The sequence below is a fragment of the Leucoraja erinacea genome, chromosome 29, assembly GCF_028641065.1.
Source record: "Leucoraja erinacea ecotype New England chromosome 29, Leri_hhj_1, whole genome shotgun sequence".
Classification (NCBI taxonomy): Eukaryota; Metazoa; Chordata; class Chondrichthyes; order Rajiformes; family Rajidae; genus Leucoraja; species Leucoraja erinaceus.
In genome coordinates, this window is record NC_073405.1 from 23200807 (window position 1) to 23223726 (window position 22920).

A 22920-nucleotide genomic window follows, 5' to 3' on the forward strand; every position below is an offset into this window, starting at 1 on the left:
TATCGTGCCTGTGGATTACACCACTTGTTGCTTATTTAACAAGTCTCATCTTATTTCTTAAAACGCTACCTGACCGCACTCTCACGACAACCTCAGAGACCACAGATGCTGCTCGTAGGTGGCACGGGTTTCTCCGCGAATTGAGAATATCTTTTTAATGTACGCATGAATAGTCGGGCTGATTATGGTAAAATTCTCTTGAATTTCCCTGGCGAGCAAAGCATATGTAATGATTGAATAGTTGGTGTGTTTTTTTCTTTCTGTAATAAAGCTTAACAACTGAAGTTCCCACGGCACGTTGCCACGACCACCCTGAGGCCAGACATCCTCCTGGTCTCAGAGGCGACCAAAAACATCATCTTGTTGGAACTGACAGTGCTGTGGGAGGACCGTCTGGAGGAGGCCCACTAGTGGAAGATGACCAAGTATGAAGTGCGGTCATAGACTGCCGTAAGCAGGGCTGGAAGGCAAGGTGTTTGCCCATCGAGGTTGGCTGCAGAGGTTTTGCAGGGCAATCGCTCTGCAAAGCCTTGAGTGCACTGGGCATCAATTGAAAGGAGAGGAGAAGAGCCATCAAGAACACCACAGAGGCAGCGGAGAAAGTCTCGAAATGGTTCTAGATCAGGAGAGGAGGTCCATGGGGAGGAGCGAATGCCCCCTGAACACAAGTCGTGGTCTGATCAACCACAGCAGGGTCATCTGAGTGAGGGTGTCTGATGTTGAAAGACCCGAAACACCCAATGACCCCAGGTTACATCACTGATGATGTGTTCAGGAGCATCAAGAGATGTATATTTATCAATCAATCAAGATATATTTGACTGTTTTATGAGGGAATAGGTTAGCAGGGAATTGCATAAGAGACTCCAGATGCTGGAATCTTGGACAAAACGCACTAAGTGCTGGGGGAACTCAGCAGGTCAGGTAGCATCGTTTAGATTAGATATTAAGCCATCTCACCATCTGCCCTTCCAGCAGAATGTAAAAGGGCATCACCTTACTAAAGCTTCCTTTGCTCCATAGATGCTGCCTCACCCGCTGAGTTTCTCCAGCATTATTGTCTACCTTACTTCAGAGGACCAGTTGAGTTCTCATGAGTGGCCGATGGTGTTTTGGGCCAGGTCCCATCTTCAGATGACTCGGTGTTGAGACCCTTCTTCATACTAAAGAAGGGTCCCAACCAGAAACATCGTCTGTCCTTTACCTCCACAGATGCTGCTTGACCTACTGAGTATCTCCAGCACTTTGTGCGTTTTAAGCAGAAAACTTTGAGTATAGTTAGATAACAAAGTGATGGGTTGGAGAGTATTATTTCTTGTCCATTAACTGGATCCCATTAGATGGTACATAGAGATTATATTTAAAGTTCATCTTTGCCTTTTATTGCATTAGAAGTAAGGAAGTAAAGAACATTTTAAAATGCAGTCTGAAGAAGGAACCCAAAATGACATATTACCTATCCATCTTCTCCAGAGATGCTATGGATTATTGGAGTAATCTGCTGCAATAAGTCCCAAATAAAATGGGTAGGAAGGAACTGCAGATGCTGGTTTAAACCGAAGATAGACACAAAAAGCTGAAGTAACTCAGTGGGACAGGCAGCATCTCCAGAGAGAAGGGATAGGTGACGTTTCGGGTCGAGACCCTTCAAAGTTACTCCAGCTTTCTGTGTCTATTTTAAGTCCCAAACAATGTACACAAAAATGTTAATGTAATTTGAAGTTATAAATCGCCATCACTTTTGCCCAGGTGGAAATAGTGTGGCTTGTCACAAGATACATTCTCTATGTTTCCATTGCTGAATCAACCATTCTTGGATAGACATGTCCCCAGCATTGAACTGGTGGAAATGCTATGTGGTAGAGGAGAGCTGAGGTTGCAGAGGCTGCTGCCAATGTTTGTCAGCATGTTCATCTCAAATTACTCTAGACAGCTGAAATTCTAGCTTCGTAGGTGGAAACCATGTCTGATATCTTTTCCTGTCCACCTCTTCTCAGCCATCAACAAAAGTACAAACTGCTGGAGGAAGTTATCAGGCCCATGCAACATCTGTGGAGGAAAATGTACAGACACCATTTCACATTTCACCTTCTTCAGTCTGAAGAACGGTAACATCGTCCGGCTACTTCTCCCCATAGATACTACCTGGCCTGCTGACTTCCTCCAGCACTTTACGTTTTACTCAAGATTCCAGCATCTGCACCTTCTTGTGGCTTTATCTGTGGAGGGAAATGGACAGACGACGTTTCGGGTTGGGACCCTTCTCCAGGTCAAATGGTGGCGGTGGCGAGAGGGGGGACGGGACGATGGTTCACTGGCTGGTGTAAGGGTTCAGATCAAGTTGACGGCTGGAGGCCCTGCAGCAGCCTGGAGCTTGGCTGGATTAGGCGCTTCTCTAAGAGACCCAATGTGGCTTTCAGTGGCACAGAGTGGTGGAGCAGTTGTAGAGGATGCCTACAACTTTGGCCAGGCCAACCCTACAACACCGCCAGGACATATGGTCTTTATGGCCAGCTGCACTTACACACAACTTGAACTTTGGACTTGGAAAATGGCGTAAAAATCTGGCGACTCCTGTATATTATCTCAATGGACTTTTCTGAACACTTTGTACTTAATCTAGCATTGTGCATATGTATGATAATATTTGTCAGAACTGTATGCAGAAAAAGAATTCCACTGTACCTCGGTACATTTGACAATAAAGGACAATGGAACTGTTGAACCATTCAACATCAGTTATGGACGTCCTCTATTCAAAGAGTAGTCAAATCACTAAGAAGATGGACTTTAGATGTGACTTCCCCAGCATCTTCTCCAGCATCAGTTCTACAACAGGCAGTCGTTCTACCAACCAATATTGTGAGCCATTTTGGACACCATATCTGAGGAAGGATGGGTTGGCTCTGGAGAGTGTCCAGGTGAAGTTTACAAGAATGATCCCAGGAATGAGTAGGTTAAAATATGATGGGTGTTTGACAGCACTGGGCCTGTGTTCGCTGGAGTTTAGAAGAAAGAGGGGGGACCTTATTGAAATGTGCAGAATAGTGAAAGGCTTGGATAGAGTGGATGTGGAGAAGATGTTTCCACTAGTGGGAGAGTCTAGGATTAGAGGTCAACGCCTCGGAATTAAAGGACGTTCTTTTAGGTAGGAGATAAGGAGGAATTCCTTTAGTCAGAGGATGGTGAATCTGTGGAATTCTTTGCCACAGAGGGCTGTGGAGGCAAAGCCAGTGGATATGTTTAAGGCAGAGATAGTTAGATTCTTGATTAGTACGGGTGTCAGAGGCTATGGGGAGAAGGCAGGAGAATGGGGTTGGGAGAGAGAGATAGATCACCCAGGATTAAATGGTGGAGTAGACTTGATGGGCCGAATGGCCTAATTTTATTCCTATCACATGATCTTATGATCTTATGATATATCAATTCTCCTTTTACCTGCCACTCCTACCCTTGTCTGCTCATGTATCACTGATAGTGTCAGGTCTTTTGAACAATGGAAACAAAGGAAATGCTACACGTAACATACGTCATATTCTTCACACTGGAGAGGCAGTAATTATCATTTATAATTCCAAATGAAGAAAATAAAGTGAAAGAACTCCTATCTAAAATACTCAGCTATCTGATTTTTCTATAGCAAGTGATTTGTTGTTGCTTGGACAGAACTAGCTTCTGCACAAAATTGCAAAGTGCAAACAGTAAGAACTGCGAAATACTGAAGAAGAATCTATTGAGGAAGGGTCCTGACCCGAAACGTTGCTGGTCTACATCCTCCAGAGATGCTACCTGACCCCACAGAGTTACTCCAGCGCTTTGTGTGTTTTAATTTTAACTGCTAAATATCGCGGTTTAAGAATTATTACACTGGCTCAGTGTCTATTTTGTCTCTAAAACAGATCATTTGTAAGTTACGTTGCACTCCAGGAAAAAAAAGCACAACAATTTAGGCTATTCCTGCACAGTCTTTCCATGGAGACATTAACTTGGGGTCTCGTCGATATTCTGGAAGTACTATCACATGCTGCTATATCAAAGAAGAGAAGGATGATGTGAGTACTCTCTCTAGTCAATATTTAACCCCCTATCTCACAACTACAGAGCAATCAGCTTGGTCCTGTTCACAATGAGCTTGTGGGCAAACTGTGTGCATTTTGTCGACCATAACGTATCAGTGACTACAATTCAACAGAACTACCCTGGCCACAAAGACGGTTAGAATATCCTAAACCATGAAAGGTTCTATATTAAAAAGGTTTTCCTGTTGCTTCCTAGATGTAAATACCAGCTTCAATAGAGACTTTAATAATAAACTTCGGAAATCGAACTGGAAAATCTTAAGCATGGTTTAATTACGCACAAGTGCGAACAACTCCAAACTCTGAGTAACATCAGAGAAAATAACTTCATAGGTCAAGGGCAGTAAGGGTGAATCATTTGAGTCATGACAGGGCCATAGTATCAACCCCACCTCCACACAGTCAGTCTCACCAGACAAAACTGCAGCTCAAATTCTTCGTTGAAAGATTTTCCTCTCTTCAAGTCAGGTAACCTAAAGCTCCAGCTGATGGTAAAAACGGGCTCTGGGCCAATTTTGTGAGATGGGTTCGATGTTTCGATATTTCTGAAGTGGGTTCACAGTGAATACTGACTTAATACCCCAGACTGAAAAGGTATTGCCACCCCACAGCTGGCTGCGTTAAGGCTGATTGCTGGCAGGTTTCGAGGCACTGGTTTCATTGACATAATTGAGCAACTTATACGACACATTTTACTGCAGTTTAAACATCTGATAGAGGGTTGAATACAGTTTGATTAATCGCTGATTCACGTTACTAGGAGACCGAACAAGGTTTTGAAAGTCACGTCTCATAGTTGTGTTTGAACCAGGCAACAATGCCCAGAAAGGCACCCAAAAGGAAATGGTATTATCCTTTTTTTAGTGCTTTCTCTTCCATTTCAAATGCTCTCGCCCTGCTCATAAGGTAATGGGAAACATCTCTGTCACCCCTTTACTCTAGCCATGGAATGCATGTGTTGAATTGACTTAAACTGAAAGATACAGCATGGAAACAGGACCTTTGGCCCATCGAGTCCATACTGGCCATCGATCACCCGTTCACACTAGTTCTATGTTATCCCACTTTCACACCCACTCCCTGCACATTTGGGGCGTTTTTACAGAGGTCAATTAATCTACAAACCCGCACGTCTTTGGACTGTGGGAGGAAATCAGAGCACCCGGAGGAAACCCACGGGGGAATGTGCAAACACCACACAGGCAGCAGCCGAAGTCAGGATCGAACCCGGGTCTCCGGCTCCGCGAGGCAGCAGCTCTATCAGCTGCGTGCCACTGTGCCGCAAAACTTGACGGGGTGCTGGCTCCCTGGCCATGATTCCCCATTTGGCCTGCGCTGCGTGCTGAGGTCTCCTCTGCGGTGACCTGGATAACAAGAGGTTAAATCCAGTCAGAGCCCCAAGTGTAGTGTTTGCTTGATCAGCTAAAACGATGTGCACAGCGGAACAGCGGTGAGCTCCTGCCTGGCAATTTCCTTCAGGGATGAAGACCCGGCCTTCAGCTCCAGTCAGCAGGAGGAGGAGACACCCCATAGAGTCCGGCACTTCCCACAGGATGTGAAAATTGGCAGCTGATTTACCCGGGCCGCGCTCTCACACCTCTGAGCCGCTGTTTATCGACTTTAATAGAGCCCAAGGATGCTGCATGTTGCTGGGGGAGGGGGGGGGGGGGGGGGGGGGGGGGGGGGGGGGGGGGGGGTGGGTGCGGTGGTGGTGGGTGGTGGGGAACAATCAGGGAGCCAGCAACATATTCAAAATACAGACAAAATTATTACTTAGAAGCTTGCCCTGACTGTAATTAACCAAATGCAGAAAATCTATGCAAAGTTCGGACAAGAACCATCACTGGGAAACGAGTCCAAATCTTGTTAAGCACCAACATTTTTATAGGAACATGCACAATCGGAAGCTTTTGCTCATCTCTATTCAAGACTGTTGCTTCAATGCCCGAAAATCCTTATCGCTGCATTTTTCATGAGGGTCCCTGTCTAGTGTCTTTTTTTTTTGCGCAGTCAATAACATGTAACATCTGTGCACTGTCCTGAGCCAGAGAGCGGACATAAAGCAGAGATTCATTTAAATGTCTCGCACAAGTTTTGGGCGAACGGCGAGAAGGCTGAAAGCGATGTTTTAAAAATAAAGGCAGACAACGCATGTGGCGAAATCAACACACTGCCACAAGTGAGGTTTTCCCACAAGATCGACACTGGTTGAGGTTGCAAGTTAAAATAACACTGCTGTTGAACCGTTCTGCATCACTAAATACCACAGCAAGAGTGCCTGCACATTTAAAAACCCAGAGCTACATTGCATGAAGTAAAATGTGAAATCGAGTAGCTCAGATTGTAAGCCATGTGTTACATTAAAACAACTAACAGCATTGGCAATTTAAATGAAAATCCAGGTATCCATTACGATCTGATGATGTTTGATGCTGCCAACATTCTAGCAGGCGTTTTAATATTCCTGCAGTCCTATCATTAATAATATTTTAATATTAACATTCTTAATATTCCTGCTGAGCTATCATTAATATATTTTTTAAATATTAATATTCCTTTTAATATTCCTGCAGTAATCCATTATTAAGCTAATTTTTTGACATTTCAAGTTGTGTTAGACGTTCCCTGGCTGGGAAATGATATGACACACAAGGAGGCTCTCAGAAAATGATAACATCACCACAGTGAAGGAAAGTGTGCATTCTCATCGTTGCACGGGCTGTTGAGTAGTTTAAAGATAACTGTTTGGGAATTAGATGGTCACTGCTTCATAATTACTTTTCCCCACCAATTCCTCCCTCCTCTCACCACTACAGTAGCTCTGATGGCCAGTCATCCAAAAATGCATGGCCAAAAATGGATTTGAGATCAAAAGTTTGATTACTCACTGTTCAGACAGTTCTTCTTTCTGGTCCCATTTACCTTCCCAGTTCTGTCGATCTTGAGGAAGTACTTGGTGGCAGAGTAGAGTCTACGCCACCGCACATCACCCTGCAAGTGGTTGTAGCTGCGCGTGTGGCGCTCCAGGCTTGAGGAGCAATTTGTAGCATCCAGCGTTAACGCATCGTCCGGCTCTCCGCGGCAGCTGGCGGACACCAAGCAGGCCAGGGACAGCACGAGGAAGCAGGCGAGGCGAGGAAAGGGGGAGACGCCGCCAGTCAGCATCCATTTCCACATTGTGGTGAAACTCCTGGGCTGGGATCTAGGAAGAGACGCATGCTGAGGCAGCAATGAATTCACCTGGGCAGAGCAGGAGCACCTCACAAAGACATCCCTTCACGGCCGGCCTTCCATCAACGTGTCCGACTTGCCCCGAGACCGTTACATCCATGACCCAGTCACACCTGAAGCATCTGTCCCACTGACTTCAACAAATCCCTTGAAAACAACTGTGCACAGTTCAGAGGGATGAGCAGTTCCTTCTTCACACTGCTGCTATCTGCAATGTGGAGGTAAGAAAATGAGAGAAAAAAAATACTTCAGTCTTGAGTTTCTCAATTCTTCTAAATTGGCCTCATTAAAGTGAGAGCATTGAGAGGCTGCAGTGTGTGGGAAGGAATGGGTTGTGTTTTTATCAATGCCTCAGACACTACAAATAAGCCTGTCATCTGCTTACCATTCAACTGACAGCTGCGAAAGGGTTGGCCCTTTTCAGATAGGAGGATTTATTTTTTTGTCCTAACAGCCAGTAGTTTGTCGTCTGGTGATAGATTTGTCATTAAGAGGGTTGGGCATTGACTCAAGTCACTTTTTTAACAGCGGCAGGCAGGGAAACAGCTTGCAGTGGTTATAGTTAACAGCTCACCTCTGTGCTTTCCAATTTAATGACATTATATAGCCGTGCTCCATATCTCCTGGCAATCATATCTCACATTTCCAAATAATAACAACACAATTGCTCCTGATTCAGAAGAGTCGAACGTGTTGTTCCATCAGGGTTACAGGGTGTTTACACAAAACCTTCAACATTTCTTACATCATCGCAAGTAATTCTTAAATGAGGATGGACTTTTATTAATGGTCTGAGTTCTTGCATTTAACTGCTGGAAATTGGTGCATCAACGCTAAAATGCTCATCGGAAAAGCATCATCCTATTACATAAACAGTTTAAATGGGGTGACTGAGAAGCAAGAGAGAGGAGTTTCAGGCTGATGCATTAGTGATCAGGAGTTGCAAACAGACAGTGCTCTTTCAATGCTGAGAAAGATCAGTTTACTTCATTAAAGATTGCTCAGTATTTCAGACTTATTTTAGAAGCAAAAATCCGGTTTTAAAATTTGAGTTACTGTTTATTTATTTCTCTGTCTTCCAAAAAGCTTCAAAGAATCAATACTAGCTTAATAAGTGGCTGATGTCCTCTGGAGAGTTTCAGTAGAGTGTGTGTGCTTGTGTGTGGCTGTATGTGCATGCATGTGTGTGTGAAAGTGTGTGTGTATGGGTTTGTGTGTGTGTGTGTGTGTGTGAGCGCATGTGTGTGCGTGTGAATGAGTATACGAGTGTGTGCGCGCACGTGTGTGTGAGAGTCTGTGTGCACGCACATGTGTGCATGTGTGTTTGTGTGTGCATGTCTCTGCCCCTTACAAAGTCTTTCAGTTGAATCACTCTTATTCAAAGAAGAAAGCAGCTTCTCCAATCAACTTTTGCTTCGAGCGATACAACTAGAGGGTGCAGGAACAAAAACGTTTTCTTTTCAGCTCGAAATGATGTTAAAACTGCTTTAACGCTCCGTAAACGGAATCTCTACCGCACATCACAGAGTTTAATTGGGGTCTATAACCGGGGGTCTGAGGTAGCTTCAGGTGAAGCGTTGACTTAAAATAAATACATTAGTGGCTTTGTTGAAACCATTCACAAAGGGGATAATGCCTCTGTAGTAAAGTACTAAGGTACTAAAGGAAGACGTCCAATGATATATTGTGAAAGAAAATATTGTTGTGATGGTGCTGGTGTATTTATAAGAGGATTCTTTAACCAGGCAGAAGTGGTCCTACTGTTATCTGCCTCATCAACCAAATGCCTGCGACTTTGAATGTTGGAACTGACTCGAGGTTGTCGCTTTTGTTGGGGGAATGTACTCACCTGGCAATATTCAGCGAGATTGAACTGAACTGCTCTCCACTAGACAATGGGTGATATGGTTCATCCAGAGCAAACATTAACTTTCATGCCAGTGGTATTTGAGAGTCAAGGATGCAATACAGAAACCTTTGCTCACTTTGAGCATTTTACTCAATCCCTTCCCCCACATCTCCCACGTAAACCACTTAAGCTTCCTGTGTTTTCAATCAGTAAGTGACGAGGAAAGCCTGTTTCAAAAAAAAACTTTTATAGTCCCTTTCACACCATGGGTTTTCAAGGGAAGACATACCGCATCAAATAGCCCGGGCTAAGAAGTGATGGACCTCATCAAACATGTTGGTTGACAGGTCCAAGTGGCATGGGGGCTCCGAGAGCAGCCACGCGGACATGGAGGATCCATTTTAGCCACGCACTGCTGGATGGCACCCCTGTCAGTCCCCCGTGTAGTCAAAAGGAACGGAGACCGTTACCTCCAATCAATATATTCATGCCTCATTCACTTTCAGGAACACAATCTTCCTCTGTTAAAGGGAAAATCTGACAGCCCCTCCGGGCCAGTCCATCACAATATATATGGGTTACTGAAAGTTGAAAATAGAGCAAAATTAGCATTTTTTAAGTTTAAAATGTGTATCCAATATCTTGACATGCTGATCTAACACCTATCCAATGAAGAGGTGATGGTCTATTTGCTAACGTGCCATGTGATTAGTTAGAAGTTTCAGTTACAGTAATAAGTAATTAGAGTATCTTTAAATCTTTAGTTTAGTTTAGAGATACAACATGGAAACGGGCCCTTCAAGCCACCAATTCCACGCCTACCATCGATCAGCCATCCCACAATAGTTCCATATCATTCCCACTTTCGCATCCATTCGCTATACATTAGGGGGCATTTTACCGAGGCCAATTATAGCCTACAAGCCCGCAAGTCTTTGGGATGTGAGAGGAAACCAGATTAGCCGAACGAAGCCCATACTGTCACACGGGGAATATAGCCCACCAGTCCGTGAATAAGGTCACAGTCTGAATGGACTTGCAACATCCATAGAGTCTTAGTTCTACGTAGCCTGGAAGCAGGCCATTCAGCCCACCTTGCCCATGCCAACCAAGTTGACATATCATGCAAGCTCCATTTGTCAGCTCCATAGTCCTCTAAACCCTTCCTATCCATTCATCTGCTGCCTCACATCACCAGAGACCTCGGTTTGATCCAGTATGCACATTCTCCCTGTGACTATGTGCGTTTCGGCCGGGTGCTCTGGTTTCCCCTCACATCCCAAAGCACGTGGGTTTGTAGGTTAATTGTACCTCTGTAAATTGTCTCTAGTGTGCAGGGAGTGGATGAGAAAGTGTGATAACATAGAACTGGTGTGAATGGATGAACGGCAGTGGGTGTGGACTTGGTGGGTTGATTCCATGCTGTGCCTTCCAATTAATCTATTTAATAAATTAATTTATGGAAAAGGAAACAGACCCTTCGGCCCATCGAGTCCGCGCCGACCCTGCACATTAACACTATCCTACACACTAAGGATAATTTCACATTCATATCAAACCAATTAACCTACAACCCTGTACATCTTTGGAGTGTGGGAGGAAACTGGAGATCCCGGAGAAAGTCCACGCTGGTCACAGGGAGAATATACAGAATCCGTACAGACAGCACCTATAGTCAGGATCGAACCCAGGTCCCTGGCGCTGTAAGGCAGCACCTCTACCGTTGTGCCACTGTGCCACCCCATCTCAAAATCTCATAACATTCCCATTATGTTGATGGCAAAAAACAGAGTTAATCAACGATATATAGTTACAAATATTTGTAGCATATAGAATATTTACCCCTTTAACTTCAATGACAATGATAGAAACAATGTCATTATTACTCTTTATAAAAGCATAGCCAAATTATTAAGATCATGTACAATAAAAACACGTTCAAGATAAATAAGATCAGGACCTATGATCACTAAATTCTTTCATGATGTTAAAAAACAAAGTTCTGGAGGAACTCAGCAGGTCAGGCAACCTCTGTGGAGGGAAATGATCAGACGAAGATTCAGGTCGGGACCTATCTTTGGACGTCACTTGTCCATTTGCAACGACAAATGCTGTCTGACCATTTGAGTTCCTCCAGCACTTTGCTTTTTACTTTTTGTGCCTTCCATCATTGTATTCAGGAATATTTGAGTTGCTGTAATGTTTACAGGAGAGATTGATACTTAATGATTCAATCAATCTACTGAATTATAAATGGTTTAGTTTAGTTCAGAGATAAGCATGGAAACAGCTCCTGCAATTCACTGAGTCCACATTAACCATTGATCACCCACTCACACTAGTTCTATGCTATCTTACTTTCTCATCCACTTTCACTACACATTGGGGCAATTTTTTCAGAGGTCAATTTTAACCGACAAACCCGCACACCTCTGAGGTGGGAGAAAAACAGAGCACCCGCAGGAATTCCTCATGGTCACAGGGTGAACATGCAAACTCCACACAGACAGCACTTGAGGTCGGGATCAAACCTGGGTCTCTGACGCTGTGAGGCAGCAGCTCCGCCAGTTGTGGCCTTGTGCTGTGATGTTCAGTGAAGCATTCACACAGTGACATATTCTGCAGCCATGTAATTAACAAAAGGAAATCAGAATAAGGATCCAGGGCAGTGGGAGATGCAAAATTGGCTGACAATGACCGCAAAATATTGGAGAATTATTTTGCCTTTTCAATTACAAGGAAAATTACGCGTGATTAGAAAAAGATTTGGAAAAGTCAAAACGGAAGTCTTTACACTTAAAATGGAAGGTAATTGTTAATTCATTCATAACTGGAAAGGCTGAAACATCTAGGAATGCACATGTATAAAATAAAAACTCAAGGGAAATGCCAATCTCAAATTCGCCTTTGTGTGAAATGGTAAAAAAAATGAGCTCACCTGGGGGTTAAATTCTGCCAAAATCTCAGGAGAGGGAGAATATTCAAAAATGTGCCAGGGAGCATATGACAGATGGGTGGAAAATAATCAGCAAAAGGAATATTGCACAAGGTATGGAGCGTAGTTAAGGTTAGACATATTTTAAAATGACTTTGCAGCGAGAGTGGGGAAATATACACAATATAAATTAATCATTACGTAAATTTAATAGAGACATCAAGAAATTGTAAGTTTATAAATGAATCAATAGATTACAAAAGGGAAGGTCAAGTCTGCATAATCCCTCTGAATGTTTGGAAGAAATAGTATATGGCTATACGGAAAATATGCTGTTGATCATTTAGTGCTTACGCCTGCTCCACCACTCAATCATCACAGCTGGACAATAATCTCAGTGCTACTTCCATTTGCTAACCCTTTATCCCTTGATTCATAAAGTCATAAGTTTGTAAGTTCCAGGAGTGAAGTAGGCCATCCGGTCTATCAAGTCCACTCTGTCATTCAATCATGGCTGATCTATCTTTCCCTCTCAACCCCATTCTCCTGCCTTCTCCCCATAACCCCTTACACCCTTACTAATCAAGAATCCGTCAATCTCTGTCTTAAAAATATTAGCAGCATTAGAAATGACACCAAGAAGCTAGAATCCATTTGTTTAGGTGACGGAGTAAATGACGGAAGGTGTATGTAATCTCTCCCTACCCATCTCACCTGTAGCAGAATCTGCACCTTGTACACTTATCTCATCAACCATCTCTGAACCCACAGAGGTTAAACAAGTTTTTCTTAATCCCAATGGCCGGCCTAAGAATAGAAGGTACATTTGGAATTGGTAAAGTCCTTTGATTAATTGGCCTCTGAAGAAGCATGGGGAATGTGATGCCAAGGACAAACAGCTGAATAAATGGTAGTTTGGCTGCAACAGAGAAGCCAGGCAGTGGGAACAAGGGTATTCAATGAGACAAAAGTAGAAAGAAGATGGTGTGAGATCCATAGGGTTAGGTGCTGGGGCCATAAGATAGGTGCTGGGGCCATAAATAACGTTATGGTTTGGGAGCAGGAAGCATAGTTTCAATATACGTGGATGACATAAAATTGTTTGTGGGGTGTAGATGATATCGGAACAAACAGGAACAAAAAAAGACATTCATGAATATGACATGATGTTTATGCCGATGGGTGAGTTTGTGCATTACTTTAGAAACAGCAGCATTTTTTGCACATGAAGTGGTGTGGGTACCCATATCATTCCTTGCCATTCCTTGTCCGTGGCCTATCGCTGTTCTACAAGCTGTTTAAGGAACTGAACACAAAATTTAATCAATAAATTTAATTTCTATAAACTTATCATTTATTATGTTAAATAATTGAAAAACTGGTTTCGAACTTTTTAGAGATGACGTTGCACCCTATAACAATCAAAACACAGAGAAGAAGAACATTCCTTGGATGATAGATGTCTAAATAGCCTGGAGAAGTACCTTGAAGGCTTACTTTAAAGTGAAGAGCAAAAGACACAGTGTGGACATAAAGATACATATTCTTTTCTCAGTTGTTTAAGAAGTAACTGCAGACGCTGGTAAATTGAAGGTAGACAAAAATGCTGGAGAAACTCAGCGGGTGAGGCAGCATCTATGGAGCAAAGGAAATAGGCGACGTTTCGGGTCGAGACCCGAAACGTCACCTATTTCTTTCGCTCCATAGATGCTGCCTCACCCGCTGAGTTTCTCCAGCATTTTTATCTACCTATTCTTTTCTCAGGGTGCGGTTGTGATCAGGAACTCACTGTCTGCAAGAGTGTTGAAAATAGAGGCAATCCATGTTTTCAAAAAACGAATTAGACAGGCGTTGGAGGGGAAATGATTTGCATGCCTCCAGAGGCTGAACAAGAGAATGGGTTTGACTGAGCTGTACTACAAAGAGCTGGTGTGGGTTCAGTTGGCCAAATGGCCACCTTCTGTGCTGTAATGAATCCTTTGGTACACAAATCCCAAATTGTGTTGCTTAGTCAGTCTACAGGAATGCAAACAAAATAGCTAATTTATTTATTTCTAGAGGAATAGCAACAAAAACAGTGTAGCTTCATTCTACTCGCACAAAGCCTTGGTTAGACCACACTAGAAAACTCCCCATGGTGCTGTTTCCCTTATTACAAGAAGGATACTTGTAACAGAAGGCTGTGGAGGCGGTGGTAGTGGCAATAGTGTCAGGGGTTATGGAGAGAAACCAGGAGAATGAGATTGGGATAGATGGATGGATGGATGGATGGATGGATGGATGGATGGATGGATGGATGGACGGACGGACGGACGGACGGACGGACGGACGGACGGACGGACGGACGGACGGACGGACGGACGGACAGACAGACAGACAGACAGACAGACAGACAGACAGACAGACAGACAGACAGACAGACAGACAGACAGACAGACCATGATTGAATGGCAGAATAGATTTGATGGGCTGAAAGTCCTAATTTTGCTCCTATAACCTATGAACACGATACTGGGGAATGGGGAGATGCCTAAATATTGGACCCTACCATTCCTTGGCAATAGAAGCAGAGGTGAGTGGATGCTTGATGCAGACCACGTCACAATGTCTCCTGCTCCTAATTGTTTCTGTGTCTTGTTCAGAGATCATAGATCACCAATTAATAGAGACACAAGTGCAGATACTGAAAGCAGAAGCAAAAAACACAGTGCTGGAATAACTCAGCGGGTCAGGCAGCATCTGTGGAGGGAATGGATAGGCAGAGTTTCAGGTTGGTTCCCCTGTTCTCTCCTTTCCAACCCTAGCCTTTGTCACTTCTTCCACCCATGTACCAATCAAACCCCCGCCCCCAGCTGTATCCACCTGTATCCAGTTTACCAGATTTTTCCCACCCCTTTGTTTCTGAAGAAAAGGTCCCAACCCAAACCCCCCCCTCCTGAGCTGCTGACTGACCCGCTGAGTTACTCCAGGGCTTTGTGTCTTCTTTTGTAAACCATCATCTGCGGTTCTTTGTTGTTACGTTTCATTTCCAGCTTTCTCCCCGCTACTCCGTCCTCCCTAAGAAGGGTTCCGATCTGAAAACTCGTCTGTCCAGTCCCTCCACAGATGCTGCCTGTCCCGATGAGTACTCCAGCACTTTGTGCTTTGCACCAATTAATGGCAGCAATGCGGGAAACACTGATGCTGGTGATGTCGTTGATGCCAGAAAAACATGCATAGAATGCGGACATAATGACCACTAGCATGATCTAAATCAAGCAAAATCGTATTTTGATGGTTAGTTTAGGGATTCAGCGTGGAAACGGACCCTTCATAATAGGGACAATTTACAATCTTTTAAAAAATGTGTTTAATTATTACAATTTAGATTTATTTGACGATTACAATAATATGTACAATACTAAACAATACAAACAAACCAACTGTGGCGGCTCCTAAGGGTCGTGCCATTATACTGCCGAACCCCTCGGCACAGGAGTGGCGCAGTCCAGAGGCGGTCCTTAGCCGGAGGGTATAAAAGGCAGGGTTTGGGTGCCATCTTTTCCTGGTTTCGTCTTCCCCTGAACCGGGAGGAATTAAAGTAAAGTGCTTCTCAAACTTCGGACTACTTGCCTCATTTTGAGACCCACGCACTACATTGGTGACCCCGACAACCACCATATTCTTAAATAATTAATTCACAATCATTATTGAAGATGCATTCCACGATCCGTGATGCCCAGCGGTCCCGTAAATCCCCCAGGGTGCCCGTGAACAGGGCATAGTCGCTCTCTAAAACCACCCGGGGGCAGACGGAAAAAGGGCAGGCTGTCAGCTTGGGCAGAGCCATCTTCCGCCAGGCACCGTGACTCGCGGATGGTCTGCTTGGCCAAGTCCTAGGAGCAACCAATTTACAATCTTCACCAAAGCCAATTAACCTACAAAACCTGTACGTCTTTGGAGTGTGGGAGAAAAACCCGCACGGCCACGGGGAGAACGAATGAACTCGGTACAGACAGCACCCGTGGTCAGGATCGAACCCGTGTCTCTGGCACTGTAAGGCAGCAACTCTACCGCTGTGGCACGGTGCCGCCCCTACATATACAGTTTTTGAATGTAGTTTAGCAGGCCTACAGGAATGCAGAGAAAGGTCAGCTTTGCTGTTCCTGTCGGAAGCCCTGCACCATGGGGGACTTTAAACCTATGGGATCCTAGACACGCGACAGTCACAGCACACTAAAGGAAACAAGGCAACCACATTGGCATCTGGCTGAGATCTATTTCCCCAGCACCTTACACCAGCACCTTGAGCCGAGGAACATCCCAGTGGGAGGATGGCACAGTGGAGGAGTTGAGTTCAAGGCCCTGATTCTATGCTGTATGACTTTATGATTCTACATGTTTGTATGTTCACAGGAGAGTCTATGTTTTTGAAAGTGTTTCATCTTTCACATGCAGCATTTAATTGAGGCCCCATTTGCACTCTCAGATGGTCAAGGTAGGTCCCACCATATTATTTCAAGCTGTAGGACGGCACAGTGGTGCAGCTGGTAGTGCTGCTGCCACACAGCGCCAGAGGCTTGAGTTCAATTCTGATCTGGGTGCTGTCTGTGTGGAGTTTGCATGTTCTTCCTGTGACCATGTTGGTTACCTTCAGATGCTCCAGTTTGCATCCACATCCCAAAGTCGTGCGGACTTGTATGTTAATTGGCATCTGTAAATTGCCCCTAATGTGTGTAGATTATATCATACGATACTAGATTAACTACACTTACAATTTTATTCAAAACAAGCTTTACTCCCACTCACTTATTCAACATGTTGCATAAGTATGTTGGCAAACAAAGTTGCTAGAGTATGGCAGTGGTGGTAGAGTTGCTGCCTTACAGCACCAAAGACCTGGGTTTGATTCCGACCCCGGGTGCTGTCTGTGCAGAGTATGCACGTTCTCCCTGTGACCGCGTGGGTTTCATCCAAAATGTTCCGGTTTCCACCCACATCCCAAAGATGTGCAGGTTTGTCATTTAAATGCCCTCTGTAAATGATCCTGATTGTGTTAGGGAGTGGATGCGAAAGTGGGATCTAGTGCGAACAGGTGATCAGTGGTCGGCGTGGACTCGGTGGGCTGGAACGATCTGTTTGCATGTTGTGTCTTTCAATCTATCGGAAGATGCACAAAGAGCAAAAAAATGCAGCAACGGAGATCATGACTGAACTCAGTCCCCCGAGACAGCAGTGCTTCTGTGGCACCATATCCTTAAGTCAGTCAACAAAACTGCAGGCACACCACAGATTTTCCGCCACCCTTGGTTCAAGAGCCCTGCTGGATTTTCCATTTTGCCGAACCAACAGGGGTCATGCAATGTTCCCTCTTTCTCTCTCTCTCTCTCTCTCTCTCTCTCTCCCTCTTTCTCTTTTTTTTTTTTCTTTTTCAAAGACTTTATTCAACACATCAAATAATACAACAGATCAAGTCATACACAAAACGAACTTACATTATATCGTGTCATTATAGTACAACATTACAATCATTATTCACAATACTCTCAACCCCACGCGGTGACCAGCGCCCACGGAATACCTCCAAAGTCCCCGTGAACACCGCATGTTCCCTCTCCAGGGACACACGTGCACGGACGTAGGCCCGAAAGAGGGGCAAGCAGCCGACTCTTGCCTTACCATCCATCGCCTGCTGCCTGGACCCGCGTATGGTCCCTCTCCCTCTCCTTCTCCCTCTCTCTCTCTCTCTCTCTCTGTCTCTCTCTCTCTCTCTCTCTCTCTCTCTCCCTCTCCTCTCCCAGCCTCTCCCTGTCTATCTCTGTCTCTCTCTCTCTCTGTGTCTCTGTATGGAATCAACAACCAAGTGTCTGTACATTAAGAGGAGCAAGAGCAAAGAGCATTGTCGCAGGATAGACTTGTAATCCTTTATCAGCATGGAAACTGGTCCTTTGACCCAACTTGCCCACACCGACCAACAAGTCCCATCCACATTAGTCCCACCTGCCTGTTTTTGGCCCATATCCCTCCAAACCTGTCCTGTCCATGTACCTGTCTTATTGTTTCGTAAACGCTGATGATACTTAAGCCTTCATGATAATCATCTCAGTAAACCATGTAAATACTTTCCAAATAAATACAAGTGCGCTCTCATAACTTTGTCTGGATTAAAGAGGTACCAAACTATTTGTTGCCGGACAATCAGTGGCGTACCTGTACATTATACTGAAAAATGTCAAAATTGCAGCTTACAATGTATCCTACAACTGTCAGGTCTATCTTTCATTTCATTGCATCCCCTAGTTTAATTAATAAGATATTTTTAAATCAGTGAAAAATGAATATTATTCAATCATTCCAATTCCCCAAGGGGGCGCAATTAGACTTGTATTAATTGAATTGGAGCCAGCTCAATAAAATTAGTGGCACAAGAAACTGCAGCTTCTGGGCTCCTGAGCAAAACGCAATCTGCTGGAAAACCTCAGCGGGTCAGGCAGCATTTGTGGAGGAAATGGATGGCAATGTTTCGGGTCGGGACCCTTCTTCAGCACCTGTCTATAGAAGCTCCACAAGAGCATCATATTAAAATGGGACATGGGAGAAACTGCAGTAAAGTGATGGAAGAATGGCTGGTTCCTCAGTAATGAAAAGGAGTAAAAAGAAAACACAAAGTTCTGGAGTAACTCAGTGAGTCAGGCAGCATCTCTGGAGGACATGGATAGGTAACGTTTCGGGTTGGGATCCTTCTTCAGACTGAAGAAGAATCCTGACCCAAAAATGCCACTTGCACGTATCCACATTCTCCACAGATGCTGCTTGACCTGTTGAGTTACTCCAGCACTTTGTTTCATTTTTTGCAAACCAGCATCTGCAGTTCCTTGTGCCCACAATGAACTCTGTTGCCTGGGATTTTTCTGTAGAATCATTTAGAAACATAGAAACATAGAAATTAGGTGCAGGAGTAGGCTATTCGGCCCTTCGAGCCTGCACCTCCTTTTAATATGATCATGGCTGATCATCCAACTCAGTATCCCGTACCTGCCTTCTCTCCATACCCCCTGATCCCCTTAGCCACAAGGGCCACATCTAACTCCCTCTTAAATATAGCCAATGAACTGGCCTCAACTACCCTCTGTGGCAGAGAGTTCCAGAGATTCACCACTCTCTGTGTGAAAAAAGTTCTTCTCATCTCGGTTTTAAAGGATTTCCCCTTTATCCTTAAGCTGTGACCCCTTGTCCTGGACTTCCCTAACATCGGGAACAATCTTCCTGCATCTAGCCTGTCAACCCCTTAAGAATTTTGTAAGTTTCTATAAGATCCCCTCTCAATCTCCTAAATTCTAGAGAGTATAAACCAAGTCTATCCAGTCTTTCTTCATAAGACAGTCCTGACATCCCCGGAATCAGTCTGGTGAACCGTCTCTGCACTCCCTCTATGGCAATAATGTCCTTCCTCAGATTTGGACACCAAAACTGTACGAATACTCCAGGTGTGGTCTCACCAAGACCCTGTACAACTGCAGTAGAACCTCTCTGTCCTATACTCAAATCCTTTTGCAATGAAAGCTAACATACCATTCGCTGCAATGAAAGCTAACATACCATTTGATCATAATATGTTCCAACAGTTTTATTTGTCTTCATTAGTAATGATTGGATTAAACCATTTTCTGCTGGGGGCCGCACAAGTCAGATTGGTTTTGATTTGATCGATTGTTTGAAAGATACAACTTGGAAACACGGTCACAGGAACAACATGCAAACTCCAGATAGACAGCAGCCGAAGCCAGGATCGAACCCCAGCACAGTGGTACATTGGTAGAGTTGCTGCCTTACATTGCCAGGGACCCGGGTTCGATTCTGCCCATGGGTGCTAATTGCATGGAGTTTGCACGTTCTCTCAGTGACCACGTGAGTTTTCTCCAGATTCTCCGGCTTCCTCCCACACTCCAAAGACGTACAGGTGTTTAGCTTAATTGGCTTCTGTAAATTGTTAATTGCCCCTAGTGTGTGGGTTAATGATAGTGTACGGGGTGATTGCTGGTTGGCTCGAACTCGGTGGGCCTAAGGGCCTGGTTCTACGCTATATCTCTAAAGTTTCTCAAGTCTAAAGTCTAATCTTTCCAAGTTATCTATGCTTTTCATATTTGAACAAAGACATTATTGGAGGCTAGTTGTAGCTAGTTGCCAACTTTAGCCTCATTGTTACTAAGTTGAGAATGAGGACTGCTGTAAAAATTAGTCTGAAGAAGGGTCTTTTTGAAACATATAAGATTATTAAGGGATTGGACACGCTAGAGGCAGGAAACAAGTTCCCAAAGTTGGCCACAGTTTAAGAATAAGGGGTAGGTCATTTAGAACAGAGTTGAGGACAGATTTTTTTCACCCAGAGAGTTGTGAATCTGTGGAATGCCCTGCCTCAGAAGGCAGTGGAGGCCAATTCTCTGGATGCTTTCAAGAGAGAGTTACTAAGAGCTCTTAAAGAAAGCGGGGTCAAGGGATATGGGGAGAAGGCAGGAACTGATTGTGGATGATCAGCCATGATCACAGTGAATGGCGGTGCTGGCTCATAGGGCCGAATGGCCTACTCCTGCATTTATTGTCTATTGTCTATTGTCTATACCCAAAACGTCACCCATTCCTTCTCTCCAGAGATGCTACCTGCTACCTGAGTAACTCAAGCATTTTGTGTCTACCTTTGATTTATACCAGCGTCTGCAATTCTTTCCTACACAAAAATTCAAATTAGTACCTTGTTGAAATGCATGTGGCTCAAGCAGTGTGCTACCTACTGAGTTATTGCAAGAGACTTTTTGAGAAAACATATTTAACTCTTGCATTGCAGGCCAAAGATTGCCATTAAACATCTCTCCTTGAATTCAGCATGCAGAATGCATTATTGTGATCAATATTTTTTCTAAAGTTTCAGGTAACCTAGAGAAATGAATGGAAACTTCCAGTGTCCACCCATGAAACAATAAAAGGTTCCCGACCCAAAATGTCGCTTCTCCAGAAATGCTGCCTGATCCGCGGTGTTACTCCAGCTTTTTTGTGTCCTTTTTAACAGCAGAACCGCTCAGAGTATCTGCTTTTTGTAGGTTTGTCTCAATCAGTTTCAAAGAGGAAATCTTGATCAATGCACTTCTGAGGCCAATTGCTCCCCTTAGCATTCACTTTGTCTGTCCCAGGCATACCCTAGGCAGCAGTCATAGACTCATACAGCACGGACACATGCCCTTCGGCCCAACTTGTCCATGCAACCCAAAGTGCAACCCAAGACTAGTTCCACCACCTTGTGTTTGGCCCATATGCCTCTTAACCTTTCCTATCCATCTATAGATAGATACAAAAAGCTGGAGTAGCTCAGCGGGACAGGCAGCATCTCTGGAGAGAAGGAATGCATGACATTTCGGGTCAAGACCCTTCTTCAGATGATCCATCTACCTGTCCAAGTGTCTTTTAAACGTACCTGCCTCAACTACCTCACCTGGCAGCTCCTTCCATGTACCCACCATCTTTTGTGTGTCCCTCAGGTTCCTCTTAAATCTTTCCCCCTAAATCCCCCTATTCCTTCGCTCCATAGATGCTACCTCACCCGCTGAGTTTCTCCAGCAATTTTGCCTACCTTTGTAAAGAAACACAAAATCAGTTCATAAACTGAGAAATATATTGTTTTTAGCACTAAGGTGTGATTTAAAAAAAAACCTATCAGTATTGTTATTCCTTTAACATTTGAGCTGTTAATGTGTGCTCAAGCAATTAGAATGCAGATGAATTGTTACAGAAATAATTGTTGCATTTAGCATAGGTTTGACTGAATGAAATTGCAGTGAAGAAACTGCAACTGAAAAACAAGAGTCATTGTACAATCTCTTCCTCTGATTCAATCTTTCCTGGAATCTCGAGACAGTGAAACTCTCTGACTGACTTGCCTTTATCTGATGGTGCATTCCTTCAGGCCTCTCCTGAATTTCTCAATGATGTATAAAAATAAATGCTATTTTTTCTCACGACATATCTTAGACGTAGAACTCCCCAGTAATCAATCTGAGATTTGTTGTAGTAAAGAGTTGGAAGATTGATCTGTTTGGGGGGGCACAGTGGAGCAGTGGTAAAGTTGCTGTCTTACTGCGCCAGAGACCTGGGATTCGATCCTGACTACGGACCTGCTTGTTTAGTTTAGTTTAGAGATACAGCACGGAAACAGGCCCTTCGGCCCACCGAGTCCACACCGACCAGTGATGCCCACACATTAACACTATCCTGCACACACTAGGGACAATTTTTCACTTATACCAAGCCAATCAACCTAAAAACTTTGGAGTGTGGGAGGAAACCGAAGATCTCGAAGATCACGGGGAGAACGTACAAACTCTGTACAAACAGCACCCACAGTCAGGATGGAACCTGGGTCTCCGGTGCAGCGGGCGCTGTATGGCAGCAACTCTGCCGCTGCGCCACCATGCCGCCCCCCTATCTGTACGGCCCTGTTTTTTATGGAGTTTGTACGTTCTCCCTGTGACGTGTAGGTTTATTCCGGGTGCTCTAGTTTCCAACCACACACCAGAGGTGTAACTGTTTGTACTCTAATTGACATGGTAAAAATTGTAAATTGTCCCTAGTGTGTGTAAGATAGTGTTATTGTGAGCGGATCGCTGGTCACCACAGACTCGGTGGACCATAAGGCCTGCTTCTGCTCTGTATCTCTAAACTAAACTGAAATTGCAATGTTATCTTGCATGGCTTCATTGCAGACCTTGAGAATATTTTAAAGTTTAAATGAATGGTCACCATCATTTCCATAAAGTGAAGATTCAGAACAACCTGCGGCGTGAAATATAAATTCCAGT

The 22920-nt window shown here is 44.2% G+C and overlaps 1 protein-coding gene across 1 annotated transcript in view; it reads right to left on the reverse strand.

The window, feature by feature from the left end:
* fgf22 (fibroblast growth factor 22) overlaps window positions 1–7715 on the reverse strand; it is a 131203-nt gene extending 123488 nt beyond the window's left edge. The window contains exon 1 of the mRNA XM_055658899.1: window positions 6968–7715. Within this exon, the coding sequence (XP_055514874.1) occupies window positions 6968–7256 (289 nt within the window). The 5' untranslated portion in view covers window positions 7257–7715. The remainder of the gene's footprint in view (window positions 1–6967) is intronic.
* Between the last annotated feature and the right edge of the window lie 15205 nt (window positions 7716–22920).